Here is a 15886-nt window from a genome sequence, read left to right as displayed (position 1 = left end):
GACTACTTGGCTTCTCTGCCCCTTTTACTGTGTAGATGTAACCGTCCTGTTCCTTGCCTTGCTTTGCTCCTTCCGCAAATGTACATGATACGCTCATAATTCTAACTCCGAGGCCAGAGACGTGTTTTCAGCCAGTTTACATGAGAGAATTACCATTCAGAATAAATACATATTTTGGTAGCAGTATGTGCAGCAAGGGCACTGCAGAAATGAAGAGTAGTTGCCATCATATTGTGGCAATGGGGCTCTTCCTGATGGGGCTGGGGGAATGCAGAAACAATAAAGGCATTGTGTCAGGCTTTTCCACGTCTAGCCCTGCCTGGAAACAAAATTTTAAAAAGGGAGAAAAGTAACAAACATCTTAAATGATGCATTTCTTGGGAGCTAACAGCAATACTGGCCAGGTTATTTATATCCTTTTTTGCCCTGTGTTCTCCTCTGACACCAGGCTTCTCAACGGTATGGACCCTGCTGCCTTGTGAGGCTCAGTCTAGACTGCACTAATGCAGTTTAAAACAAACTCTCTGAAGTCTGTCATTTAAAAAATGTGGATCATCTTATGGATCTGACTTAGGGCACAGCCATGTGAACAGTTACTCAGCACAGCTGTATTAATTCAGGCTCTAGGGGACAAGGTGGGAGTAGAGCGAGACCAAATGACTTAAACCTGATCTATTGCCAGTGGAGAATGAAGCTGTGCCCTCTGTGATAGCAGTTGGTGGCTAAGGGAGGGATGGACCTATCTGCATTACTCAGCCAGTAATTCCAGTCACATTCCTTCTGTTCACAGCTTGTTTCCTCAGGATTCTGTCCTCTTCAAGCTGGGCGTTCTCTTTGCCCTTAGTGATATCCCCCATTTGGGAGCTCACCTCACTGTGAGAGCTCATTGTTCGCATTAGGCCTATATGCAGTGCTGAAAATAAAAAATTCTACAGCACAACAGGTTTGCTCACTTTAATTTCCTGCCTAAAGCACACTGTGATTTCTTCCCCTGTTTGGCTCTGTGGGTGGAACAGGCATTTCAGTATACACTGCCACGTTCATTACAGGGAGTTCTTCCGCGCAAGAGATATTAACATCTTTGTTATTACTGCCAGTTCTCTCCTCCCCCGTACCAAGCGGTCCCCTGAGCTAGAATTCCTTTTAAGGACAGACTCCCAGTAGTAGTATTCTCCTCCACAAAGTGAAGAAGCTCTCTTCAGAGGTCAGTTCCTTCTGCTTTCTCAGAATCCTGCCTCCCCCATATTCCTTGGAAAGTCATTATTAAAGATGTCAAAACCACTCACACAAATATCACAGAAATTCGAGAAATTGGTGTCATAATACCCTTTGTAATCATGAACAGCTCAAAACCACAGCGTTTCAGTTAAAAAGTTTTATCCAAGAAAAAATGTTTAACATTTAATATAAAATCAAAGTCTGACATAGCTTATTTTTCAAATGTCATCCTTTTTCTGTTCATCAACTGACAATTAGAAGATCACCATTAAAAAAGTCATCCTAAATACTTTTAAAAGCCTTATAAAAACATTCATAAAGTGCCACCCACAAAAGCACCTAAACAAGAATCTGAGAGAAATACCTATTAGGATGTTAATTTACTTAATTCCTGCTGAGGACTAAGCTGTCAGACAGCAACGTCATTTGTGGAACTGTCAACTTCCCAACCACAACCCAGCAAAAATACCATTCCATAGACATGGCCTCCGCAGAGCATCAGTTGGGCCCACAACATGTGGGGTTTTAAAATAAATAGATGCTAACACCACCTAAACCCAAGAATACCATCAAGTGGGAGATGTCGATTCTAAGGGGAGCAATCATCCCAGGGTGTGGCCTTACCACGAGGGAAATCCCAGGCAGTTTGTAAGGAAAACAGATACATATTTTAGCTGGTTTTTACTGGGATAAAGATCACTCCCCACTAGAAGTAACAGAAAAAGGCACTGATCCTTGGAACATGTCTTATGTCCTCCTCTCTTGAGCTTTGAACATACCATACTGTATAAGCACCTTTCTAATCCCCATCCCCCAAAGACAGGCTCAGGACACTGCAGTGAACATGCACTAGTTCTTTCAGCAGCGGCCTCCCTCTTTGCTCGAGTGTCTGGGCAGCGATCACAGACAGATTTACCTGGAACAAAAGGGGACAGGCTCTGAGGGCTCCCTCCCCCCAAGTTCATGCCCTGTCTGAGGTGTCCAGGAAGCAGCTGTGTGCCTTCCCAACACCAGGATGCTGCCTACGGTGCAGACGGCCGCCTCCTCTCCATCACCTACTCCGTATGGTGCTTCTGGTGGCGTACCAGCTGGGGCTGGAACCGAAAGCTTTCCCCACACTGGGTGCAGCGGTACGGCTGCTCCCCGGTGTGGATGCGGGTATGTTTGATGAGGTTGGAGTTGCCACTGAAACCCCGGCCGCATTGGCTGCATTTGTAAGGCTTCTCGCCGGTGTGGGTGCGAGCGTGGTTAATGAGGTCAGAGCTCTGCCCAAAACGTTTGCCACACTGCCCACAGGCATAAGGCCGGACACCATCGTGGGCTCGCTGGTGCTGAAGGAGGTGGGAGTGTTGGCTGAAGCTCTTCCCACAGGCTGGGCACTTGTAGGGCCGCTCACCCGTGTGCATACGCTGGTGTTTGATGCAGGTGGAGCTGTCGCTGAAGATCTTCCCACACTCGCTGCACACATAGGGTTTGAGCCCGGTGTGGATGCGCTGGTGCTTGAGGAGGTTGGAGCTCTGGCTGAAGCTCTTCCCACACTCGGCACAGGTGTAGGGTTTCTGGCCCGTGTGGACCCGCCGGTGCTGGATGAGATGGGAGCTCTGGCTGAAGCCCTTGCCGCACTCCCCGCACAGGAACGGGCGCTCCCCAGTGTGCATTCGCTGGTGCTGGATGAGGTGGATGCTCCGACTGAAGCCCTTGCCACACTCAGAGCAGATGGTGGGCCGCTCTGCGCGAGGGGCTCGCCGTGAGGCTGCTGCCACCCTTCTCACCCGTCTTTTCACCAGGCTGATATCAGAGCAAGGCAGCTTCGCCTCCTCTTCCTCCTCACAGCCACCTTGCTGAGCCTCTGAGGAATCATGCCGGCTTCCACGGCTGTCCCCCAGCTGTTCCTCTCCTCCTCTGGAGCCCACTGCCAACATGTCCTGCAGATCTGCACTTGTGAGGTGGTCTGGAAGGGGACTTAACTCACCACCTGGAAAAAAAGTATGGCTCTGTGATTCTTGCCGGGAAGTGGCACAGCAGAGAACGGGCAAGCCGGTGCGCCAGGGAGCCTGGTCTGCACTGTGTAGGAGAAGCAGTAAAGGGAAGCCTGGGAGCAAATGGAAACCTAACTACAGGGAGAGGCTGTATGGCCTCATCATGCTACCCAGAGCAGACGTGCCACAAAGAGCAGAGCCAAGGGCAGTGCTACAGGTGACTCCTTGCCTCCAAATCTACACATTTTGTCTTCTTATTATTCTGTCTTCTTATACAAACTCTTAACAGCAGGCTGACAAGGGCAGGCGGTCTCCCTGCCCTGAGGAGGAAAGAACAGGTCTTGATATGAGATGCATGAAATAAAGTGGCTTAAATAACACTGAGGCAGCTCAAAGAGCATTTTGCTTGGTTTGTGTTTACAAGCTTATCTAACTTATTCCTCACCCATGTGTGTCTCCTCCAAGGCCTCACGATCTTGTTCTTCTCCTTGGTCCATCCAGGCAGTCACGTCAGGTTCAGCAATCAGGAATCCTTCTTAAAAAGCAAACAAAAGATATCTTAGTTGAATATTCAGCAAGAGCTTGTCCTATGTCTTAACACTTACTACCCCTGCTGAATATGGTGAATGAGCAGAGTAGGTTGCATAAAAGAATGGAGTCAACTGAACAACATGGACATCCTGTGCACTACTGAGGTATTTGGTGTCAGATACTTTAGTTAAAGGAGATTCCAGGTTGCCCCCCTTCTGATGAGAGATATACATTAGGACCACACCAGACATGCTGGTTGACAGTATCACAGACAGAGGTGTAAGCAAAGAGCAAAACCCAGCCATACTTACATTCCTCTAATAACAGCCAAAAGACTAACTACTCTCCTAAGATTATTTTAAATGGAAAATGACTCTTTAGTCACCAGACCATGATTTTTTCACTTGCTACCTCATCTCTTCTTTCTCCTCCAAGACTCTCAGGCTGAAGCAGCAAAACCCAACAAAACTGGCAGTTTGATGTCTTGTCTACTCTAGCTGGATTCTGTTGAGCTCTAACTGCCATGAACGCAACTGTTGAGCAGAGTGCTCTTAAAAATGCCATCAGCTCCAAATAAATATTTTTTTCCTTTAGTGTTTACTATTTTAAGGCCAAAACCAGCCAAACAGTAAGCAATAGCAGTTAGCATCAAGAGGGCAGGCATCAGCAGTTGCTGCAGAAAAATGAAGAAGAACAGAGAAAATAACAATGGTAAGAAAAATCCCACTTTATTTTAAAAAGTAGTCATCAAAGATGACAGGGAAAGGATACCACATGGATGAATCTAGGACCAGAGACTGACGTGCATCGCAGCTGAAGCTGAGATCACTTATGAGAATATTTTGAAAGGAATTAAAGAACTAATTCCTCCCCCACTCCCCCTTTAATCTTTATAGTTACTTAATACTAGTTTGCAGCACTTCAAAAATATATTCCCTGAACTGTGCTTCAAGCTACTAATCTCTCTGGACAACTGATACCTCTGGACAACTACTCAAGCTCCAGACAGAATTGACTGACTGAACAGCTGGGCACTGGCACAAACCAACGCTGCCAACTGATGGAACACTTCATCCATCACCAACAGCTATTTAACGACAGGTAACAGGTAATAAGGGATTAGATATTGTCAGAATCAAGGAGACAACTCAGATAAAGGGAACAGTTTTGGATACTGGATGCCAGCGATTACAAAGCCACCAGTCTTTAAGTCTTTTATTCTGTGTGGCAAAGCTGGACAGAAGAAAGGGAGCAAGCAAAAGAGAAAGACTGCAATCTTGAGCTGCAGAACCATGAAGAAAAAAATAATCAGATAAGAAAAAAAGAAGCTTTAAAAGTTAATAGTCTGAGTCCCTACTTTAAATATTTGCTGAATGCTGAAGTGGACCACCCCGGCAGGTGGATCATTTCTGGCAGTACCAAGCCAATATAGAAAGGCAGGTTGCCTTCTGCAGCCCTATAGCTCTCAGGACTCTGACGCTACCTAGAATTCCTGCTGCAACAGTTTGGCGGACCTGCTGCAATACGTACCAGATGGCCCACCCCCAGGCTAGAGCAGGAGTCGTCAAAACGCAGTCCACGAACAGACCTTTCTCCCAGGCAGCTCACCACGAACAGCAGGGTTGCTCTCCAAAGCTGTCAACAAACAGGAACTTTGGAGGAGCAAATCCCTCAGCATTTCAGAGGTGGCACCAGCATCTGACAAATGTCCAACGATCGCCACCGGGGGAAACATCTAAGCAAGCAGACAAAGCAGAAGGAAGAGTTCCCTTCTGGCCCTGAAAAAGTATCCTAGCTCGGGTTGCCACTGACACACTGCTGCTACACTCAGGTTTGCTATGGCCGCGCAGCAGAGAGCAGATAACCTTCATACAGTTAACAGGCTACTCTGGAGTAAGAGAGTTTTCTTCCATTCCCCCGATCACACTTTGTGAAAGGAAGGGACAAACCTCATCAACAGAGGGGACACTCCTGCAGGGATTTCATCTGTTACCAGCAGAAGCATATCCTTGGGCATATCAGGTTATTGCTTGAATGTGGGAACTGAAACAGGAAGAACGTCTGTGTATGTGGAGGTGTGGGGTTACCGTAGGCAACACCCACAGCTTTACTAAACCAAGATAGGAAGGATAGCTAATTTGGACCTCCAGCAGGGGCTTTGCCAACACCCTACACTGTTCCTGGGGCCTTGGCTTTCAGACTGCGATAGCATATATAGATTTTGTAGCTGAATCCTACAAGTTCTGTTCTTTACCTTGGCTACTTATTTTCTCTTCCGACCACTCAGCTCTGTATTCCTCCCATGGCTGTACCAAGCTGTGGAGGTTACGGGACTCATCCTAGTGCAGAGCTCCATGCTTTTTGGTTTCTTGCGCTCCTGAAGCGCTGTCAGGGGCGAAGCGCTCTCGGCACGATCATGCCAGGCAGGACAGCACAAACCTGCAAGTCAGAAGGCAGTATTCAAATCTTCCTCTCCCCAATTGTTATCTGGGATAGATAATGCTTGCAGTAAAATCAAAAGGTGAAGACATTTTTACCACAGAAAACAGTTAATTATATGGCTGCATACGTTCCTCTTGGATGCGAGGAGTGTCCCCTTCTCCGTACCCCCAGATCTGTGGACGAACCACAGCACTGGTCAGTGGCTGCCCTCCTGCCCAGCCCGGGATGCTGGGGGGGGCATAGGTAGACAGTCTTAGGGCGAACCCTGGAGAGCGCTGCCAGCACGCCCGAAGCCAGGCAGGGGGGTGTGCAGGAGGGGCAAAATCACGGTGTTGTTTTGGGGAACAGGGATTTTCCACAGGGCATGGGTGCAAAGCTGCCCGTCTGCAGCAGCGATCAGAGGCAGCGGGTGGCTACTGGGGAGAGGTACGCGGTGCTCTGGGGCCGGGGGAAGGGCGCACAGGCAGGCAGGGGCGGCAACCACAGCAGAGCGGGGTCTGCAAAAGGGGCACGCTGCCCCCCACCTCCTCCGAGCTGCCTTTCTCCTCCTCCGGGTAGCTCCTTCCTCCTCAGGGCCGACAGACAAAGGCTTAAAGCCCTCTCCCGGGGCGGCCGCCTCCCTCGAGAGCCGGCGCGGACCCGCGGGGCTCCCCCGGCCCTGCCCGTCCCAGCTGGCTGCTTTCTTGTGCGGCATTGGGGTGTTTGTTCCCTCGGCCTCACATGGTCAGAATTCTGATCCCGGGGGGCTGCACCTCAAACCAGACAGGGACCGGCCATCTGTGAGACCACAGCTTTTCCTGCCGTGGTGACCTGTATGCTTGACATCTTGTCGTGGTGACATTCGGGTTTCCCTGCCACCTTACTAGGGGACCGGGAATGTGTTTGAACACGGAGGAAGCCTCTCTGCGGCCACCAGCACAGGCAGGAGACAGCAGATGTGCTTCACGAGGCCATAAGAAATGAGCAGCTTTTCCCCTTGGCCCCTATACCCAACTGATAAATACACTGTCTTTCCAGGTGGTGTTTTTTTCAAGCCACGGCTTGCTCCAAGGTGATAATATAGGAAATTACCCAACCTTTCTAGGAGCTAAACCACCCAAATATGTAGTATGTGCTTAGCAGTGGTACAAACAGGCTAGCCATGAGATAAGGACCCAGATGAGGGCACAGAAAGGAGTGTTTTTCCAGGAAACCTGAAAATCTTTCCTACTAACAAAGTGAAAAATACTCTCAAAGCCTCCTGAATCCCTTTCCACTTCAAGCTATTGTTAGCAGGGCACAAGTGATTTGAATTAGTCAGAAACCTTAGTGACTGTGCCCTGAACTGTACAGGAATTGCAGTAAGAGAGAAATGAACGTGTTCAGTGTTGTCATGCTGAGGCTTTGTTTGTTAAGGTTTAAGCATCAATTTGCATTAAAGACTTTTTCTGTTGGAGAAGTGATGACTGATATGGGCTCATTAGACTCACAGTCTATAATTTCACTGTCTGTGGACAGATGGAGAAATGGTCGTCAACAAAATAAGATAGGAATACTGAAATAGAATGAAAAGGAAAACATAGCCCCATCAATTTACAAAACAGTATGAATGACAGGCACATTGCTCTATCCTTGTCATGCTTGTAGCATATAGCACATTTGCTGAGAAGTGTGGAGGGTTGAAGATCAATATGTTCACAATCAAAGTACAAATGCATGCAAAAGAATGAAAGAGGAAAGCAATCCTGGTTGCTGGATCTTTGTCCCTGGAGGTTTTTGAAATGTGGCTAGACAAAGCCATGGCTGACCTGATCTGATGCTGCTGATAATTCTGCTTTGAGCAGGAGGTTGGACTCCAGAGGTCTCTTACAATCAACATTTCTGTGATTCTGTGACAAAGATGTGGGCAATTACGGGTTACCATAGAGGTAGTATCCTTCAGACAATTCAGTAATTGAAAGTTGGTAATTTGGGAGAAATCTTCAGAAAAGGGTTTGGCTGTCTTAAAAATGCACAGAGCAATAGAGTGCACAAAATGGGTAATGTGACCATAGTTCAAGGAAAAGGGAAAGAAGCAAAGTGTCTCCAGGTTGATATAAATGGTAAGCCAGCATTTACTAGATCACTATTAAAATAGAACTGCCTGAATCTAGACAGATGCTATTGAAAAAGTTCTTGCATTTCAAAATAGCTGTATTAATTCAGAAATGCCACCATGTCAAGACTTGGCTCCTTTTTTTACTACTTCAGAGGAATCTCATTGTTTGAGGATTGAACTTCAGTTGGCTGGAGATTTGGAAGTTCCCATTTTTTTTCTTTTGACACAGCCAATTTATCAGTTTTAAAAGGTTCTATGCTTTTCGTATTGAAAGTATTTGGTCTTTAAAAAGCCCACAATGTTTAAGTAGTTGAAATGACCAAACCCTTTTGTCTAATGAAGAGCTTGTTGGAGAAAAGCAATGAAAAAGCCCTGGTGAGAATGACAGTAGATAAGGACAAGTACTACATATGGGAGTAACTGTTTTTCCCTTTTGCATTGAGCTCTAGCTAACCTTCAACTTTACTGTCCTCTTGGTATTGTAGTGCCAAAAGGAGTGCCATACCTACCCAAGAGCCTTTACAGTAATTCACTTACACTCAGCAAAACTGCCACCTGAATAGAAGGAAGTTTACTAAAGACATCTGAAGGATTGTGGCTGCCCACTGAAGATTGTTTCTTAAACTTACGTATTGATCAACCATTTTCACCTGCACCGAAAGAGCTTTTGGTGCAGAGTGAGACATGAATCACTCATATGTAGAGCACTGACACTCTACACAGCTGCTAAAAGAGAAATAAACAACGAGAACAGTTTGCTGTCTTACTTTCTTCAAGCCCATTTGACAGGAAACTCTATTCCAAGTATTTCAGCTCCATCAACACATGCAGTTTTTCCCAGCCTAGAGAGATTGCTTGTTAACACTGCAAAAAGTTAAGTGCAGTGTTTCCAAGAAGATAATGACAGCCTTTGGTATGGATGTGAAGTATTAAAGCTTTTTTTTTTTTTTTTTCCCCCAAAAATGATTTCTGATATGGGAATTACAGAATCACAGAGTGGTTGAGGTTGAAAGGCAGCTCTGGAGATCATCTAGTCAAACCCCCTTGCTCAAGCAGGGTCAGCCAGAGCAGACAGCCCAGGACCATGTCTAGTTGGGTTCTGAATATCTCCACATCTCCATTACATTTCAGGGGAAAAAAATGACACTAAGCAAACTACTGCCAGATTGATTGAAAAATTGGAAAGCAAACAGTTACTATATCAATGCTAAAATGCAACTGCCCCAATCTAGGCATGTGTTCGTGGTAAAAACAAGCGAACAAGCAAACTGCCGAACAGTGTAGCAGCATCATGGTGTCATGTTCCATTTTTCAGTAGTTCAGGGCAACTTCATTGTGTTTTAAGGATACACATTCCTCAGATTATGGTACGTATTAGTATTCTGAGAAGATTCCATTTTATGGTATTTATATTGTGCCTTGGTAGTAACTGCTGCTTTGAGCTTCTTGCATGGAATCAAATCTGCTGGCAGCCTTAAAAATCGATGCAGGAAGAGCTTTCTGCCAGGAGACTCAGGGACACCTATGACTGGAACTAGATCAGCCACCAAAGCTATTACAAACACATGATTGGGGTAGCCCACAAATAGCTATTTGTTGCCACAAACTTCTTGCTAAGTTTGATTCAAGTTTACCCAAACTGGCTAAATTACGGAAAGAAAAAAAAAAAAAAAAAAAAAAAAAAAAAAAAAAAGGTGCATATCCATGGATCTGCTATTTTTAATGTGTTATCTTGTTTTAAAATGTTGATACGGACTGCCTTTTTGAAGAACTTGACCTCAATGTTCTTGGCCAATTACACATGCGATGCAAAATTAAAGTTATGTTTCACCACTTACTTTGGCAAGTAACATGTAGCTGAGGAGATTTACTCTATCTGATGTTTCATCTTCCCTGTAAAACCACAATAATCATTGGGGGTTTGCCTAGGTGCACTCTTGTAAACCAGCAGTCTGTAGCTGACATGCATGAAGGTTAGTGTAAGGAAACTGTGACAGACCCCTCCCTCATGCAAAACGGTCAGTAGCTGTCATTGTGTGATTTTTAAGACTTCCTAAGTAAAACAGAAGGAGATAAGGAAAAAAAGCCTTTGTAAAGGAGTGTAACAGCTGGGGGAGTAAAATCAACCGGTGAGTAAGCAGAGGCATTCCCAGCATTGAGTAACCAGAAAAAATTAAGAGAGGACTATAAGAAAGAACAAGCAAACACTCCTGTGTCAATCTCAATGTGAATTCATTGGAGACAACCCTCAAGCTTCTCAGGCCTCCCAGACACCCGGCCAGTGGACTGGTTGTTAACAGAGGTTATGTTTTATGTGCTTAGGTACGTCGCCTGTTAAAGGAGTGACTGCCTTTATCGCAGCTGCTGATTGCTTAATTACCCGTTACCTAGATTTATTGCTTTGGCTATGCTCTTACAAAACCAAGTCAGGGCGAGGAAGTAGAGAAAGCCCCGACTGAAAAGCAGCTGGGAAACTGCACTGAAGAGCCTTTCAACAGATGCTGGATTTTATCACACCTTTAGCAGGCAGCTTTTTACCTCCCTGTGCAGCCTGTTTCCTTACCACGGGAAGGAGACTGCCTCCCGTGAGATGGCGGCAGGTAGATGCTTCTCTGTGTGAGCAGCATGGTGCCCAAGGACTGGTCTGGCCCTCGAGTGCCCGTTTGACGTGACTGTGGGCAGTTCCGCGCTCTTTTGTTCAGTGGTCCCCTAATGTGTCATTGACTGAAGGATTAGGCCTGACCGATGACCCCTCTGCTCCCCAGTATCTAGGAATAACCGACAGTTTCGAAGGCTCTGTGATAAAGGACTTCTCAAAAGCGCTCAGCGACATCAAACAACGATGCTTCTCACAAACAGGAGCACCACAGTCCACTCCTCGCCCCCCTCCCCGGACGAACCGCAGCCCTCAGGTCGCGCCGGTGGCACTCCCACGGCTAGTCCCTGCATTTCGGGCGAGCTCACCCGGCTCCCCTCGGAAGGGCCCGAACCTCCGCCGTTTCCCCGTTACCGCCGCAGAGCCGGGCAGCGGCCCCGGACACGCCGCCTGGCGGCAGCAGCAGCAGCAGCAGCCGGCCCGCCCGCCTGCCCCGGCACCGCCGTACCCAGAGCCTCCCGCGCGCAGGGAAGGAAAGGTGGCGATGAGGGGGGAAGCAGTTTGGAGAGAGCAGTGTGTAAAGTGTGAGAGATGAGAAACCAGGCCTGCAAGAAACTAAGAACAGCAGCCTGGGAAAGCAAAAGTTGAGGCTGATCAAAGAAATGCCTCAAACACTTGCAAGACAAAACTATGTATCACAGGGTGTATTCTGTGCAGGTCGAAGCTGATGAGGCTGCCCGAATACCACAAGATGCAGCTAAAGAAGGGAGCTCTGTGGAGACAGGACAGCCCTGCTCTGGGGCACCTGGGCAAATTTCAAGGGCCATGTGTCCAGTGAATGAACTTTGCTTCATTATCCATGAAATGCATATTAAAGTTAATGCCCCCCAATTGCTAGCAAAGTCTAACATGATCATGCTAATTACATCATCCCATAAAGCACCTTACCCCTCCCCATCCATGGGATCTGTAGGTATGTGGGTCAACCTAGTGGATGTACCCAAGGAAAGTGTGTATAAATCAAGGCGGGGAAGAAGGAGGGGGCCTGGCCCAGCCTGGAGAGAGCAGCGAAGCGAAGAAGATGGATGCCAGCAAAGAAGCCAGCTGCCTTCTGGAACCCTTGCCGGCGGGATCAGCACAGGAACTCAGACCGGTGACCTGTATTTCCCCATTCCCTTTATCTTCCTCTTTTCCCTTTTCCTTTAAGAAATGCAAGGCATATTGTATTGCTCGCCACAACTCACTATATACTTAGCCAATTATTATGTGTTCAGTTAGTACATTGGGGGGAGTTAATAAATGCTTGGACTTGGAGACTTGTTGTCTGCTCCACTGGGGATCTGTGAATCTGAGTCACTTGTCCCCCTTGTCTGAGTGGGACGTGACAGAAGGGGGCCTGGGGAAAGACTGCTGGGTGGAGGAGCATGAGGGGTGTGAGGCTGCAAGGGGTAAAGAGGGAGAGGGCAAAGCATCGCTGGTGTCTGTGTGGTGCTGATGGGAAAGGCAGAACCTCAGATGTGAGCTCTGGCTTTCCTTTTGGCCTATGCTGCCTCTTTCCTTTAACAAATGCAGTGTGCTTCTGTAAGTCAAACCATCTTTCTAACATTTTTTTTTTTTGGTCTTGCTTTTTTGTCTTGCTAAACACTTTTTTACTGAGATAAATTAGGTCAGTGTCAATGTAGCTTCTGATATGTGCACACTCAGCTGAAGGTTGTTGCTTTTGTGAAGAAGGAAGGGGTCTGAAGATAAGACAGTAATAAATAAGGCAGTTAGGGCCTATTCCTGAAGGTAACAGGAACAAGGATGGGACAAATTAAAACAAATCAGCTCAAGACACAAGACAGCTGCACAACACCTCCTAAATGGACCTTTGCGAGCATGCATGAGCACTGAGGTCAACCAACAGACATGGTGAGGAAGACTACCAATGGCCACCAGGGACCCCTCGAGACTACCACCCAGCAGGAAAGTGTGTACGTAATTAGGATGCAGATATTGTAATTACTTCCAGGAAATCTGATGCATATGTAACTCATTTCTTGGAAAATTTATGATGAATATGTATAATCTCACTATATTAGCTACCACTTATAGATCTGGGGCATACTCACCTTTGTGGATCTATTTACATGTGTGCCCAGCACTGCAATAAAGAATGCCTGCTCTCTAAAACTCCAAAACAAGTCTTAGAGAGTTCCTCTGCTGGCTTTATGGTAACACTTCCATGGTTGCTGAAGGACTGCCCTACCAAGTTACACCAAGAATCTACCTAAAGGCCTGCCTGTAAGGAAGGCAAGTGCAGAGTGATGCTTCCTCTGTGAGATTCTTCCAAGCCAAGCTGTCTCTGCAGAATGGCTACTTCACCCACATGTTGTATCTGCAACTGTGCACGCACATGGTTGAAGCTGTGGTACTCTCTGATAAACTTATCTTACAAGTGTAATTTACCATTTACATCACAGTTGTACAGATTTTTTTATTGTGTTTTGCAAATGTTTGAACATGATAGTCTAGTAAGCATCTTACTCTCACTCTCTTGAGTTTTCTGTATCTGCAAACAATACTAGGTACTGATTTCTTAGTTTTAATTAAGCTGAAATTGTAATCTTTATAGTTTAGAGCAAGAATTCAATATACGCAGGGGAAAGTGCCTGTAAAACGTGGAAGTTTTGCAGTAAAGCCCTGCAGTTTGTTCCTCATGTTTTACACTGAGGACTTTCAGACTGCTCAAAGTACAATGCGATCTCCCTTACTTAACTGGCACTTCTATCTGTGAGAGGAAAAAAGGTGTGCTCTAGTGCCACAGATGAAACACTCTTGAGAAAAAGGCAATCATCATGCCCTGCACTAGTGTTTTTGAGTCTGGCATTGCTGAAGCTTGCCGTTGTCTACTAGTGTATTTTTCATACCCAGCTATATTTCAACCTCATACTTGGTGACTTGTGAGTCAGCACTCTCAGTCTTTTATGTTTGTGTCTGTGAACTAGGAGATCAGTTTCACTGGGGATGTAGAGTCTGTGATGGGGCATTGATTAGGTATTTAGAAAACACAAGCAAAAAGAGCATACTGAGCAGCAGAAGTTAGGCAAGAGGAAGGGACAGGTATGCATTCATTTTCTAGCAGTTTTCTGGGAAGTAGCAAGGTAGTGCTGATGTAGTCCTGTGTATAGAGGGACATCAGGCAGTTAACAACATTGGGAAGCCAACCGGAATGGGTCAAGCGAAACGCCTTCTACAATTGGGAGAATCGTAAGGAGAACCACGAATGAGGTGGTTATTATCTACGTTTGAAAGCTTGTTTTTCACCAGAGAGAACTTGCAACTTGTTGTTTTTACAGCTTTAACTCTACTTTGGTTTTTTTTTGTTTGTTTGTTTTTTTTCAATTAGGTAAATGTCCCAGGGTGTGCTAAGAAAGCTAGATTTTGTTCTCAGGCATCTGGGGAGTAAAATGTTTCTGTACTGAAGGGGTCAGTCTTTCCCCATTTCTTTCCTCAGGCAGTCCGATGTTGAATTACTTCATTTTACGTGATGGTTGATCCAGGAATTGAGTTATATTAACATGGTTATTTGTTTAAACATGGATTTTGTTGGCCTCATCAGGGTAATCGTGTTATGCAAAGTAAAAGATAGCAGCCTCGGGTCTCATTGCAGCTTCATTTCAATTGGAACCGGTTGGCTGACAAATTCAAAGTGAAATTGTGTGCCTGAAATTGCATGCATGTGCCTTATCTGACCAAAGGTAATGGTGTATGCAGATTATTTGGACTTCAGTGGTCTGTGGGTGCTGAGAAGAAATGATTAACAAAAGAAGAATTTTTAAACAGTTCAGATAATTGTGAGAATACTGGAGGCTAGTACTCTGTGAAGGTTTTGCATGGCAAGCCAATCAAAGTCAGGCTGGAGTCACTCAGCTGGTTTTCTTGTGAGCCATCTCTCTGCTTACGACTGCCTGAGAGTCAAACAAGCAAGACAAAGCTTAAAACAAAAAGCTCAAAAAGAACTGCGAATAAATATGTGCATAGACACATGTATATCTGCATGCACGCTCACATCCTCATCATAGCATGACAATTATGAAGGGCGCACCGATATTAACAAGGCCAGGGTGACTAATGGTGCAAGTCAACATCTTTCCACTTTGAACCCAGGATAAAGCGATAGCTAAAACACCAGCTACCACTATTCTGCAAGTCTTGCTGCTGTTCTGAGCTGTGTAACGACTCAGACACTTACTGGCTACCTAATAAATGTGCCACCGTTTTTCCATGTAACAAGGAACATCACCAATTTAGTGTGGCAGGCAGGAAGGAAGAGGAGCTGTGCCATCACCAGTAAGTCTGCAGTAGGTCGAATGGATGCTTTTGGGGATTTGCACTGCTTGTGGATCTCATTTAATTAGTCTAGATAAACATTCAAGGATTGATACTGGGGATGGTGCATCTGAGGCAGCACTCTGTGTCCCTCTTTGTTACAGCAAAAGATGGTAATTATTGGCGTAGCTGCTCTCCTTCAGAGATCTTTTGAAGCTGAATGATTGCTGCTGATGGCACTGACAGCCAGCCAGCTATTTCTCTGGCTTCATTAAATCATCCTATTCATTTAGATCTCTCAGTTGCTGTAGGACTGTTTATGGTTTAGACTTCTTGTATTTGCTGGCTCTTTGTGCTTGTTTCTTGCTATTAATTTGAATGCTTTTGTACTGAAAGAAGCTAGTACGCTAGTTTTTTCCTCCCTTCTCTTTTGAACATGTAATCATAGGCTGGTTGTTTTCAAAGTGCTGTGGTTTTCACAATCTCCATATTTGCTGAAACAAGGCAGTAAGGTGACCCACAAAACTGAATTTCATGGTCAAACACCTATCCAGTGAAGGTAGCAATGAAGGTTATGAAGGCCCTCTGGTAAAGTTTGCACCTGAGAAGTGCTTGACTAGTTGATTGTATGGCAACATATATTTTTAGCCAGGGTGAGGTCTTTCAGACAGTCACCTTTGAGGTGTCTCTCATGTTATTTGTATAGGAGTGTGAGTCAGCTGATATCTGTTT

General features: G+C 45.8%; 1 protein-coding gene across 2 annotated transcripts; it reads right to left on the bottom strand.

Annotated features, from left to right (window-relative positions):
• Nucleotides 1–1364: 1364 nt before the first annotated feature.
• LOC113476740 (zinc finger protein 501-like) lies at nucleotides 1365–6832 on the bottom strand. 2 transcript variants are annotated; one of them, XM_026842637.1, is made up of 4 exons: nucleotides 6266–6832; nucleotides 5983–6167; nucleotides 3643–3732; nucleotides 1365–3193 (listed from the first exon to the last, which is right to left on the bottom strand). In XM_026842637.1, exons 3-4 carry the CDS (start codon nucleotides 3692–3694, stop codon nucleotides 2274–2276), a joined length of 972 nt encoding a protein of 323 aa, XP_026698438.1. In that variant the 5' UTR covers nucleotides 3695–3732; nucleotides 5983–6167; nucleotides 6266–6832; the 3' UTR covers nucleotides 1365–2273. The 2 variants fall into 2 exon arrangements, with proteins under 2 accessions (XP_026698438.1, XP_026698448.1); XM_026842647.1 differs by lacking the exon at nucleotides 6266–6832 and having other exon boundaries at nucleotides 3643–3729; nucleotides 5983–6231.
• Between the last annotated feature and the right edge of the window lie 9054 nt (nucleotides 6833–15886).

This window comes from Athene cunicularia (genome assembly GCF_003259725.1).
Source record: "Athene cunicularia isolate RWA chromosome 1 unlocalized genomic scaffold, athCun1 chr1_part1, whole genome shotgun sequence".
Lineage (NCBI taxonomy): Eukaryota > Metazoa > Chordata > Aves > Strigiformes > Strigidae > Athene > Athene cunicularia.
Note: the sequence above shows the minus strand (reverse complement) of the source record. Positions and strands in the feature narration are given on the sequence as shown.